We start from the raw sequence: 12952 nt of genomic DNA, 5'->3' as shown, positions 1-12952 counted from the left end.
TCCAAAAATTCATTTGGATCGCCCCAACAACAACAATTCGAAAGCTAGCAATTGATTCTTCGTATTGTTTTTTCCTCTAAGTTTTCTACTTGGGAAAAATACACTTAGACCCCTGTGGTTTCTGACACATTCAATTTAACCCCTAATGTTTAAAAAGTTATAAATAGACCCCATGTGGTTTCAGTTTGTGTAAGGTAGACCTTGTCCACAGATTGAAGGGTAAGGATGATCCTATGGAGCTGATTTTTTGGGCACCCCCTATCTATGTCGGCTTATCAAATGAACGCTTTGGATCATCCAAACAATGTGGGCCCACTGTGTTTGTGGTAGTGTGGGCCTCATTAACTAAGGGGGTTTATTTGTAACTTTTTAAACATTAGGGGTTAAGTTGAATGTTTCAGTCTTTCAGAAACCAGTGGGGGTCTAACTGTATTTTTCGCTTTCTACTTTCAATAAAACCTGACACTATGAGGCGCCCTTGCGGCTAGGTTTTTGCAAAGTCCCCCTTAAGTTTAGCATTTCTTATATTAGAATCATTGAGCTAAATTTGGGGCTCCAGAGAACCCAAGAAAGTTGAAAAAAAAAAAACTCATTATTGGGCAGAACTAGCCATGATTCTAAGACATGTTTCCAGAGCCAGAGAATCCTCAGTAGAAGTACTCGGAACCTTTAAAAAAATCCGTCTTTCATTTGACATTCAAACGTTACAAGGCCTTCACGCCGTTGCTTTTAACCCAGTAAGCCAACTGTTCGACAAAAGTTCTCAACCAGACCTCTCCGCGTATAACAACTTGCTTTTTGATTACTCCCGGAACAATCTCAATCTAGAAGCTCTTAGTCTCTTCTCAGAAACTCACCGGTCAGATATATCCGTTGATGGGTCTACTTTCTCCTCTATTCTGAAGGTCTGTGGCTGTTTATCCGATCGAATTCTCGGTAAACAGATACACTGTCACTGCATCAAATATGGGTGGGAAACAGACACTAGTGTAGGGACTTCTTTGGTTGACATGTACATGAAGTGTGATAACATTCAGGATGGAGAAAAAGTGTTTGATAAAATGCCTGAGAGAAATGTAGTTTCATGGACTTCGTTGTTCTCAGGTTACACTCGAAATGGGCTCTCCGAACTCGTGTTGGAACTCTTTTTTAAGATGCAAATGGAGGGTGTTAAGCCTAACCCATTTACTTTTGCGAGCGTACTTTCAGCTTGTGCCGCTCAAGGGACAGTTGAGAAAGGAATTCAAGCTCATGGACAGGTTATTAAATTCGGGTTTGACTCGACCGTGTTCGTGTGCAATTCATTGATGAATATGTATTCTAAGTCTGGGTTAATTAGAGATGCTATAACAATGTTTGAGAGTATGGAGAACAGAGACGCCGTTTCTTGGAACACGATGATTACCGGGTTTGTATCAAATGGATTTGACTTGGAGGGATTGGAAGTGTTTTATCGAATGAGAGCTGCAGGTATGACACTAACCCAATTGATTTTTGCTACTGTTATCAAATTATGTGCAAATCTTAGAGAATTGAATTTTGCTAGACAACTCCATTGTTATGTGATGAAAAACGGGTTTGAGTTTGATATCAATATTAGGACAGCACTTATGGTTGCTTATAGTAAGTGCGATGAAATGGATTATGCCTTTGATTTGTTCTCTACAATGTCTAGAGCTCAAAATGTGGTTTCTTGGACTGCGATGATTGGGGGATACTTACAAAATGGTGCCACAGAGAAAGCAGCGGTTTTATTTTGCCAAATGTGTAGAGAAAATGTTCGACCAAACGATTTCACGTACTCTACTATCCTTACAGCGACCCCTACGATTTCACCCTTCCAAATCCATGCTCAAGTCATCAAAACTAACTACGAAACCTCGGCATCAGTTGGAACTGCTCTCTTAGTAGCCTATGTTAATCTTGGCAACACTAATGAAGCTAGCTCTGTTTTTAGACTAATCAACGAGAAGGACATTGTTGCGTGGTCTGCAATGCTTGCGGGGTATGCCCAAATAGGAGATTCTGAGGGAGCTGTTACGCTTTTCTGCGAGATTCTTAAAGGAGGAGTTAAACCAAATGAGTTCACCTTTTCTAGTGTTATTAATGCCTGTAGTAGTCCAATGGCGGCAGTGGGACAGGGTAAACAGCTTCATGGGAGCTCAATCAAGTATGGATTTGAAAATGCAATCTGTGTAGGCAGTGCTCTAGTCACCATGTACGCGAAAAGGGGGAGCATAGAAAGTGCACATAAAGTTTTTGGCAGACAAATAGAGAGAGACTTAGTGGCATGGAATTCAATGGTCTCGGGCTACGCACAACATGGTTATGGTAAGAAGGCTCTCGAGATCTTTGGAGAAATGCAAAGACAGGGGTTAGAAATGGATGGGATATCCTTCATTGGTGTAATTTCTGCTTGTACTCATGCGGGTCTAGTAGATGAAGGCCGGAGATATTTTGATTCAATGACCAAGGATCACCACATCAATCCAACTATGGAACACTATGCTTGCATGGTTGATCTTTATAGCCGAGCTGGTAAACTCAAAGAAACCATGGATCTCATCAATGGGATGCCATTTCAAGCTGGTGCAACTGTATGGAGAACGCTTTTGGGAGCTTGTAGGGTTCACCTCAATTTAGAGCTAGGAAAGTTGGCAGCGGACAAGCTCATATCACTTGAGCCACATGACTCTGCTGCTTATGTGCTGCTATCAAATATTTATGCAGCAGCAGGAAAGTGGGAAGAGAGAGCCAAAGTGAGAAAATCAATGGACGATCGCAAAGTCAAAAAAGAAGCTGGGTATAGCTGGATTGAGGTGAAGAACAAGACCCATTCGTTTTTAGCCTGTGATAGATCGCATCCCTTATCGGATCGTATATTTATTAAACTTGAAGATTTGAGTAGCCAACTGAAAGATGCTGGGTATCGCCCAGATACAAATTTTGTGCTTCATGATGTAGAAGAAGAGCACAAAGAAGCCATTCTTTCCCAACACAGTGAGAGGCTGGCCATAGCTTTTGGATTGATAACAACACCTGTTGGAACTCCCCTTCAGATTGTGAAGAACCTTAGGGTGTGTGGTGACTGCCACACGGTTATCAAATTATTATCGAAGATCGAGGGAAGAGACATTGTCGTGAGGGATTCAAATCGCTTCCATCACTTCAAGGGAGGTTCTTGTTCTTGTGGGGATTATTGGTGACCCTCTGATTAAAGAGGGGGGAAATGATTTGCAGACATGAGCATTTAAACATGTCCAGGAACAAAAGAGCAATACATTTCTACCAACAGATGACCAATAATGTTTTTTTTTTTTTGGATTTTTCATGGCTGTGTGAGACATTGGGATATTAATTTTCCAGTTACATAAGAATATGGTTTCAACAGAAGACTACGAAGAATATGGTGGTTTGGTCAAGGGATTGAGCTGCACTCTGGCCTCGTCTCGAGAAGATACGTTGCCAATTCGGTCATGTATCTTCAGTCAAAATCTCAGTTGATTTCTGAAACTGCATTCAAGGGAATGGAGAGCCTGTGTCCAATTCTTCCAGTTCACTGCCTGCTTTGTTCAAATCCAAGCTTCTGGTCAGTTGGATTTCAGGTTTCAGCCTACATCAAACTAAAGAATTTTACAAAGAAAGATCAGTTGACAATGTAACACCACACTTGTATTTATTCTGTATTTTTCTTTTCAAAAAAAATACTTTATTGGAAGATGAATGAAGAGAATCATAGGTCAATGAGACAAATGAGGAGAATTTGGGAGTCACTCTACATTCTCAATCAAGCCTGATGCCTCTCCTTGGGAAGAATCTCCTTGGATATTAATTTGTCCGTTGTTCACTAGGCAAGTGCAAGAAAAGTGCTTTTGGGGTATTTCTGTGTGGGATATACCTCATTAATAGAAAGGTATTTCCATGAATCATAATTCACAGATAAATCTCAGCGTAAATTTTGGCAGAAGCTCTCGCAGTAACACGGGTCCGGTCACAGACATAGTGGATGGAGCTCTTAAGATTTCAAGGAGCAAGTGAAAGGCTAATATGATCATGTGGTCATATTGGGCCCTGTTTGTTTTGGATTTTGAGAACCGATTGTAAGCCCAAAACTGATTATTGGACTCAAATGTCCAAGAGATGGTTGACATTTGCAAGATCCTCTCCCCTCTTCCCTTATACATAGTTCTCAAAGTGCCAATGAGCCAGCCCATGAAGGGGTTGAGAGGACTCAAGCTGGGGCAGAAGCCTTCCAGGCAACTGTTGTATTTACAATGTGCATTTTCCACTTTTGGGGTTCCCTTTTTTCTATCTTTTGGGATCATTAGCATTCCCTTTCTTCCTGTATCTTGCATTTTTGCTCCCTTAACAAATTATGTTATCGCTCGTGAAAAGGGAAAAAAGGGAGGAAAAAGATGAACGAATGATTAATGGTTTGTGAATCATCTGTTGAACACATCTACAAATAAGAATGAAATGTACTGAACTATACTGATCACCACAATTTGAGCAGCAATGTGAGTCAATGAGGCAAAACCTTTCACATCAAATATTGGGTTCTTATCAACAAGAGAGAGAGAGAGAGAGAGAGAGAGAGAGAGAGAGAGAGAGAGAGAGAGACTTGACAACCAATGGTATCTAAACTAACAAGCTAGCACCTTCATTTTCCACTTTATTCATCCGTTATCATGTGGGTATGGTAAGCAATCAAGCTTTCACGGCTTCATTAGCAGACCTTTGACAAATGCAATAATTCCAGGTACATCGACGGTCCACGCAACTGAGACAGGTGAATATTCTGACCAGGGGTTGCTGGAATTCCATCTGTAGTAGAAGTTATCAAAATTAATCAATGAATAGAAAGCTAGGAAACAATAGGGGGAAGGAAATTCAGTTATACCTTTTCAGCCCTTGGTCCATCAATGTATGCCCCACACAGATGCCCTGCGTTTCAACTCTCACGACCCCTTTCTTGAATGTGAAAAGATCAGGCCGGACCAGTGCCACGAAACTGACTGGGTCATGGAGGAAAATCCCTGAATTAGGTAAATTGAGTTAGATACACCATTTGAAGTATCACTGCAAATGGCATCAAAAGAAAAGAAATTGAAGTAGATTTGAGTATTGTATGGTGGATTTGGATTATTTTTTTTAATGGCTTGTGGGTTGGATTAGCATTTAAGGCTATGTTTGGTTGCACAGGGGTGGTTCAGAGAGTAGTAGAACAAGAAGCCAAAGGGGAGGAAACAAGCATTTCATTTGTCTAGAAGAATAGTCGAATAGTGGTAAGTAGTTTTTGGTTGCGCGGCACTACTCTCGAAGAGTAATGGAAAAAGTAGGGGTGTCATTACCCAAAAAAAGAGTGAAGAGAGAGAGGGGGACGAAAGATAAAGAGAGAGAGATAGAAAAGACAAGACCTTTTTCACTATTCTTCTACCAAAAATTTAACTTCCTAGTAGAATTTGGTTGGAAGATGAGTAGAAGGGACATTAGTGTCACATGGGTGCCACAGATGCAAAAAAGCAATAATGATGTTTTGAACATGTTGGGGAGTCAAATGGAACTTCAATGCAATCTTGGCAACCAAACAAGGAACCATCATTCATTGGCATTTGAAATTCCAATGAATGCCAAGCGTTTGTGCAACCATAGGAAAAGGAAAAAGCTTACCATAAACGCCATCAGATTGCACATGCCAGTCTCTGTAGAATCGGATACTGTCACTTAAGAATTGTGCATGTCTTCCCTTTGATGCCCTCAATTCAGATAGGTCTGAGTCTGAAGACATTGGAAGTATTCACAAAGATGAATGGCTTAGAACTAATTTTATGCAAATAACTAGGACAACTGGACAAGTAATAACATCCATGAAAAGAAACAAAAGCAGTAGTTGAAACCTTTTAGTGTGACTTGGGTGGTGATGTTTATGCCAACAACATCAATATTTGCCCCACTAGTAAACACAATGTCAGCTGCTTCGGGGTCCCCATAGATCTGCAAGATAGGATGGGTATCTTTATCAGTGAATTATTTCAAGCTGAAGCTTTATAAAACAGTAGAATAGCTTCCAAATAGTCGATGAAGAGATTGCTTAAAAGATAAAAAAGTTACCCTTGAATAATAATTTTTTTCATCACAGGTTCAGGTGGTTACACTAATTCAGGGCATATGCATGTCTCTAATGGAGAGGAAAGGCATCAGTGGATTTCATGGTTAAGATCTCTGGTACACCCCCCCCCCCCCCCCCTCTCTCTCTCTCTCCTAGTTGCAGTCTGTTGGCAGCATTACTTTTGTAAGTCAACCCAAAACGTTACTAGGCTTGGTGTAGTTCCTCCGAAGAGGGAGGTACCAAACAAGGAAAATGACTGATATAGTTGTCAAAGTTTCCCGTTTACCACAGCTGGGCGTGTAACTGTAGGTTCATTCTACTTATGTTTGAGTAGGAACCAAGATGGGCAGTTGAATCTAAACTCAAGCCGTCGACTTTTACCAAAATAGTCAATACGCTACCGTTGAACAATAAATATTGAGTGTGATATATCACAGAAAACATGAGTACTTCTTGGATTTCAAAGAGAAATTTGAAAATCAGATGTATGAAGTCCCATATATCAATTGTTGTCTTCTAGATTGATCTTGGAACACCGAAAGAATTGATGTTCAATGGAATGTCACAGAAAATTCAAATAAAATATTGAAATATCATTACTTTCATCAAGCGTACTCAAAGGGAGAGTAAGAAAACAGATATTTACATTTGCTTCAGCAGCAGGTGTGACGTTTCCAGATGCAAAGAAAGCCCCACCAAGTATAACCACCCTCTTCACCTTGCTTGCGAATGTTGAATCCCTTTTGATTGCCTGAACAAAATATCACACAAACCAGGCACAACCTCAGAGCACGTCACAGAGACACAGAATGGCACAAAGCTCCAATGGTTTCTTGGATTAAATTAGGGTGAATGATTAATACCCTCAAACTAATGGAGTTTATTCTGAAGAACCAAAAAACTGACGAAGTAGGAAATGTACACCAATATATTTATAACGGATGATTGGATGGAAATGATGAAAGGAATTAATCGATTCCCAATCGGTTAATCTGTTATTTTTTTCTTGTTTTTTTTTGGACATCTTGTCCTCAATTTGTATTTCCTGTGCTATTATTAAAAAAAAAAAAACAGGTCACTAATTACCAGTGCCAAATTCGTCAGTGGGCCTAGTGCAAGTATGGATACTACACCGGGAAATTCAGAAACCTTGTCAACTAAGAATTCAGATGCATTTTTGTCAATTTTGTTTCCCTTAGGGAGTGGTAGAAATATGTTCCCCAATCCATCCGAACCATGAACAAAGTCAGCGATGCGAGGCAATCCTCCCTATTCCAAAATACAGCATGGTCAGTTGAAAGTAAAATAGTGAGAATCGAATTCAGAAGCACTCGATGAAAAGTGACAAATTATGGTTTTCACTATAGAGAAACTACTCTTTCAAGTGAAGAATGCAAATTTCCCTGCAAGTTTTATGAAAGAATAAAAGCAAGCACGTAGAAAAGCTAAGGCATGCTCATGGATAACTACAAAGCATTCAGGAACCTGTCTGTAATCATCATTAGTGCATTGAGGATCATTACGTGTTGCCATTAAGTTGATAAAATCTTAGAATAGAAAATACCATGTAACTTTGGCATGGTCACAAGGTGTCAAACATAACGCACAAAGGAAACCTAGCACCCATGCATGGTTTAGAATATAAAACATGATACAAGTTATGAAATGCTTAAAGAATCGTGAAAAGCAGATTATATTATTGAAAAGCAGCCATAATGCAAGCAATGGTGACAAGACATCCCACAAAGAACCTACAGCAGTATCAACCCAACCGACATTAACACCTAGTCCTCACTCACTTTGGCTCACAGAGAGGAGTCCCACTACCAGTTAGGGGACAGTAATTGATCATATAACAAAAAGGGAATTTCGGTCTCCTCTAGCATTAACATGAAGGCGAATCCTGGAAAGTAAATACTGAAAGAATCCCCACTTGCAAAGAATTGCTTTTTTTTGACAACCATGTCAATACTATCAGACTAACAAAAGGACCAAACCAAAAATTTCTTCCATTCATAAAGATAATTTGCCAGAACATTTTGAAACCAATTACAATCAGCAACAATTCAAGCTGTGAAGGACTTCATACTAGAAGATCGCCGAATTCAATTATGATATACCAAGACACTGTCATTAATCATGCAAATATAGATTAATGAACCATCTACTATGGAAAATAATTGAAATCTAGATTTGCACACGCATAACAAAGAAAGAAAAAGAATTTCAGGGTTTGTTCTTACAAGCCAAATTCTTTGCATCTCCTAGAAAGAAAACTATATTATCAGCATCTACACTCCAGAACACCATGATGTTACATGGTTGTCAGAAATCAGTTGCCAACCTAAGCTCCAGCAACGATAAGAGGTAAAACCAATACTGCTAAATGAACCAACAAATAAAGTACCTTGCTGTAAAGAGTAAAGACCCATACAAATCTAACAATGCAATCTCAACGGAGTATGCATAGTTTGAGCAGAGATATCATATATTTACTCAACTCAACAAAGCCTTTGTCCCAAACTAGTTGGGGTCGGCAGATATCATATATTTACTGCCATTTTAAAAAAAAGAGATATATTGACTATTGGTTACCTTTAGAGGCTCATGGCTGCCCTCTGCCACTGGAATTTCAGGACAGCCTGCGATCTCACACTATCCTTTCACACATTAAAACGGTAATTAGTGATGAACATGCTTCTAGAACATCAAAATGAAACTAAGAAATTTAAGCTTTTGTATTGTTAAAAAAGGTGATTGTAAATAAAAACAAAACCACTAGCAGCATAGCAAGACAAGTGGACATGCTCACCAGAAGCAATGCATTGCGAGTAGCATCTGTGGTAGAAACATTACCAAATATTGTTGTCAAACCTAAGACCTCCAACTCAGGTGTTTGAAAAGCCATCAAGATAGCCATACTATCATCTGCAAGTCAAGGCAGGAGAGAAAACATGATTCTACACTATCTCACTTTGTATTCAGATAAAAGAAAAGGACCTATCTACACTTGGATAATCAAAAGAGATAAAATAAAAGGGGAAGGAACAGAATTGGAAAAATTAGGCTCTCTTTACATTTGTACATACCGATGTGCACACCATACTCCATACATATACTACTAAACAACAAAAGGAAAGCATCTCCACGAAAATGTTTTGATTAAAAAGTCTACAAATAACTTTAATTTAAGCAAGAAGTAAACGACAGCAAATGATTTTTTTTTGGGTAAAATACTAGCTTCTGTATATCAAACCAAAGGCATAATAAACAATAAATCACAAAATGAAAGAGATCTTTTAGTTCCCAAAGAGAAGAAAAAATGCTGATTTTGCTTTTATCTTTAACAGACATTACTCATACTACTAAACAACAAGGGAAACACCAACATAAATATATTTAAATATTTGTGCATATAATGCCAACTTGTGATCAACAAGAAAAATGCCCACAAAGAAAATGATGGAAAAAATATTAGTGGCCAATAAAAAACTACCAAACATTTGGTTCAATCTTAAACCCACGAGTTCAAAAGAAAGAAGCAGAGACACAAAGGGGCTGTTTGGATATGTAGATTTTAGAATCCATGTTTTAGATTGAAAGCGGTGTAAATTTCTGGATTTTACAATTTCTGTAAATCCTGGATTTTAAGTAAGAAATCCAGGTTTTAGAAATCTCTCCCCCATCCTGAGATTTCTAAAACCTGGAAACACAGGACTATCACCTACTCTCTTACTCGACGGAAAGAAGGGCGAGAAATCAGAAAACGACAGACGGTCTCCTTGTCTCATCTCTCAACCTGGATTTTGAGGCTCAAAATCCAAGATTCTAAAACCCGCGTATCCAAACGGCCCCAAAAAGTAAAAAGTAACAACATAATCTCAACTCAACAAAGCCTTTGTCCCAAACTAGTTGGGGTCGGCTTGTAACAACATAATAAATGGAAATATTAGATCACCGATAAACACTATACCCAGAATTCGATTTATCTTGTACTCACCAAGACATACATCCAAAAATCCTGAACTTTCCATATACCATGAACTGCATATTACATTAAATTTAATAAGAATTTCTCGATTTCACCATTGCTTTAATAAGAAACCTCAAGGTTTTTGTAGTTACGGTATTTTCATTATTATCCTCAAACCCCAATTTACAGGGCCAAATGCTTTACTAAGAAATAGTGGTGATTTTAACCATATACAATCCAAGAAAAAAAAGAGCTCAACAAAAACAACAGATTATCTCTATATTAAGTAGATCCCATTTTCTATCAAATGAACTGGTAGGGGTCTGCCTTACCCCAACTTACCTACCAAAAAAAAACGTCGATCCCATGGCAACATGGTGACAATTTCAATAGCAGCATGATCAAGCAGATCAAACAAATCAAACAAACTCCTTGCCACATCTAAAATTATAATAGTAATAAAATAAAAAAACACCACGAACAAAAGTGAGAAACTGATTTTATATTCAATACCAACCTTTCCAAAATTCTCGATCTTTATCAACCAGAGTCCCTAGTAATGTGTGCTAAGGGAAAGAACATCCTAACTCAAAACCCCTCAAGTCAAACAAATCTTCCGTGCCATTTGCATTATGAAAATCCATGAAGCACATGAATGAGAATGGACTTTGATTCTCAACACAAACCCCTGCACAATTCTCAATCACTAAAGAACCATAGCCCTAGCAACACATGTTAATCAATACAAAATCATGAGATTCATGGACCACTAGATGATAGGGGCATACCTGCCCAAGAGCCATGATAATAGGTTCATATTATGGCAGTGTTTTGTGTTTCAAGGAGATCAACAAGTCATCGAAAAGATTCTTTTTCTATGCGAATTCGAGTCAAGGTACGATTCGATACACATCTCAACCAACTGAATCTCGTTCTGATCAGTCATGGTTTAACCTTTTTTTCTTTTTTTTGCCCCTATACCAAACATCAAGAAAAATCTACAAACACATGATGAGAATCAACCTTAACTCCATATAAAACTCCTAATCTTTAAAAGTAACCAGAGTCTCTGGCAATGCGTGCTAAGTACAATATCATCAAAACCCACCAAATCATACAAATATTACCGAAATCAGAAAATAAGGCAGTAAAGAATTCAAATTCACTTTGACTTCCAAAACATCCAACACACTCCAAAAAATTCCCAATCCACTACAAAAGGATCTTAACCGTACATCAAGAATCATCCGATCTCACAAACACAAACAAAGAGCATTACGGAAAAGGAAAACGCACAACAAGTAAACCTCCACATTCCTAACCTATCAAAATCCACACATTTTACAACAGTAGAAACAAAAATAAATAAATTCTTCAAACCGGAAATTTTTGCATCAAAAAAGAAGGCCAGATTTGGAAAAAAAACAGAGAGAGAGAGAGAGAGAGAGAGAGAGAGAGAATTACCGATTCCAGGATCTGTATCAATGATAATCTTTTCCACTTTAAGCAAAGAATTCTGGTTACAGTCCGCCATTTTCTCTTCCTTTTTACACAACAAGGAAAAAAGAAAGAAAAAAAAAGGTTTAGGGTTTGGTAGAAGAAGAAGAAGAGAAACGGAGAACGTTATAAAGAGAGAGAGATGTCTCTCTCTCTCTCCTCGTTCTTCTTCTTTGTCCTTGAGGATTACCTAGGATACGAAATAATTTTTCCTCATTTAGAGGATGCCTAGCTTAACATTAACGGCCAAAGACAGGCGTCCGCAATCGCCGTTAGACACGTGAATGGATTTGATTTGACTATTGGAGAACCGGTTTAAGTAAACGGAGTTCTCTCTCAGTAAATAAAGACGGAAGTTGCCATTTTCACCTGATTTTCTTGATTTGGTGAGGATTCGTGCGCATTTCCTTTGTTTTTTGTGCGCGTGTCACGATAAAGGCCTCCCGTCTTTTTAATCAAAACACGCCCTGGATTGATAATGTCGCCACCTTACTATGTTTACACATATAAGGGATTTGCTAGGCACCATCCCAGAAGACATTTCACGGGCCGGCTGTTGCATTAGAGAGCAGCCCACATAGGCTTACTTCCTAACAGAACTTGTCTTATTCAATTAATTAATATGATGTGGCACATGAAATGCTTTTCTGCAATGGTCCTTAGTAAATCCCTACTTTTAAATTGACTTTGCATATCCTTCACAACACACAAGACAATATATCATACAGTGGGGCCCACATTATTCCGGTTATACAGACCGTTCATTTGTTAGGCCCTGACGTAAATAGGGTGTGCCTAGAAAATCTTCTCCTTAGGATAATCCTAACCCTCCGATTTGTGGAGGTTTAAAATGGATGGCACATTATAAAAATATCCATGGATCGGAGTTTTAAGATCACCCTGTGGAGAAGAATTTCTGGGCACCCCTTATGTATGTCAGGGCCCAACAAATGAATGGTTTGGATCACAAAAACAATCTAGGCCCCAACTTTTTGGGGCTACACGTGTATGCACGACCATCCACACTATCAAATCTCACATCATACAAGGGTAACTTTATGTCAAATCACGTCAATAGGGACAGGACGAATGCGTACGGGAGGGGGAGTGAAAATATCATCGCCCCATAAAAGGGTCTAAAACAAAGTGAGTAGTGCTATTATAAAAATATGATGGTACCTAAATCATTCCGCTTAATAATATATTATTAATTATTCATTATAGCTTTGTCACTATCATATAAGGAGGAGAGTAATTATTCATTCTCTTTATCATATGATATTAATATTTTATTTTATTTTTCTATAGATAATGTGTTATTATATATTTTTTTTTTCCTTGTATTCCACGTTACTAGCATTCGTGGCCTATGT

The 12952-nt window shown here is 38.5% G+C and overlaps 2 protein-coding genes across 4 annotated transcripts; one reads left to right on the top strand and one right to left on the bottom strand.

Moving 5' to 3' along the window:
• The first annotated feature begins 229 nt into the window (after nucleotides 1-229).
• On the top strand, nucleotides 230-4571 carry LOC143877565 (pentatricopeptide repeat-containing protein At2g27610-like). Its single transcript, XM_077379700.1, has one exon. It carries the CDS (start codon nucleotides 612-614, stop codon nucleotides 3204-3206), a length of 2595 nt encoding a protein of 864 aa, XP_077235815.1. The 5' UTR covers nucleotides 230-611; the 3' UTR covers nucleotides 3207-4571.
• On the bottom strand, nucleotides 4406-11782 carry URH1 (uridine-ribohydrolase 1). Of its 3 annotated transcripts, none has more exons than XR_013250668.1 (10): nucleotides 11547-11782; nucleotides 8922-9037; nucleotides 8705-8764; nucleotides 7196-7378; nucleotides 6756-6860; nucleotides 5898-5994; nucleotides 5671-5778; nucleotides 4901-5036; nucleotides 4621-4824; nucleotides 4406-4586 (listed from the first exon to the last, which is right to left on the bottom strand). XR_013250668.1 is itself a non-coding variant. In XM_077379702.1 (9 exons), the coding sequence occupies exons 1-9, from the start codon at nucleotides 11614-11616 to the stop codon at nucleotides 4716-4718; spliced, it is 984 nt and encodes a 327-aa protein (XP_077235817.1). In that variant the 5' UTR covers nucleotides 11617-11782; the 3' UTR covers nucleotides 4517-4715. The 3 variants fall into 3 exon arrangements, 1 of the variants encoding a protein (XP_077235817.1); XR_013250669.1 differs by lacking the exon at nucleotides 11547-11782 and adding an exon at nucleotides 10600-10782; XM_077379702.1 differs by having other exon boundaries at nucleotides 4517-4824.
• Between the last annotated feature and the right edge of the window lie 1170 nt (nucleotides 11783-12952).

This window comes from Tasmannia lanceolata, unplaced genomic scaffold, assembly GCF_043159265.1.
Source record: "Tasmannia lanceolata isolate RefF3 unplaced genomic scaffold, GAP_Taslan_0.1 ptg000005l, whole genome shotgun sequence".
Taxonomy (NCBI): Eukaryota; Viridiplantae; Streptophyta; class Magnoliopsida; order Canellales; family Winteraceae; genus Tasmannia; species Tasmannia lanceolata.
The sequence above is the reverse complement of the archived record's forward strand: the minus strand, read 5'-3'. Positions and strand labels throughout refer to the sequence as shown.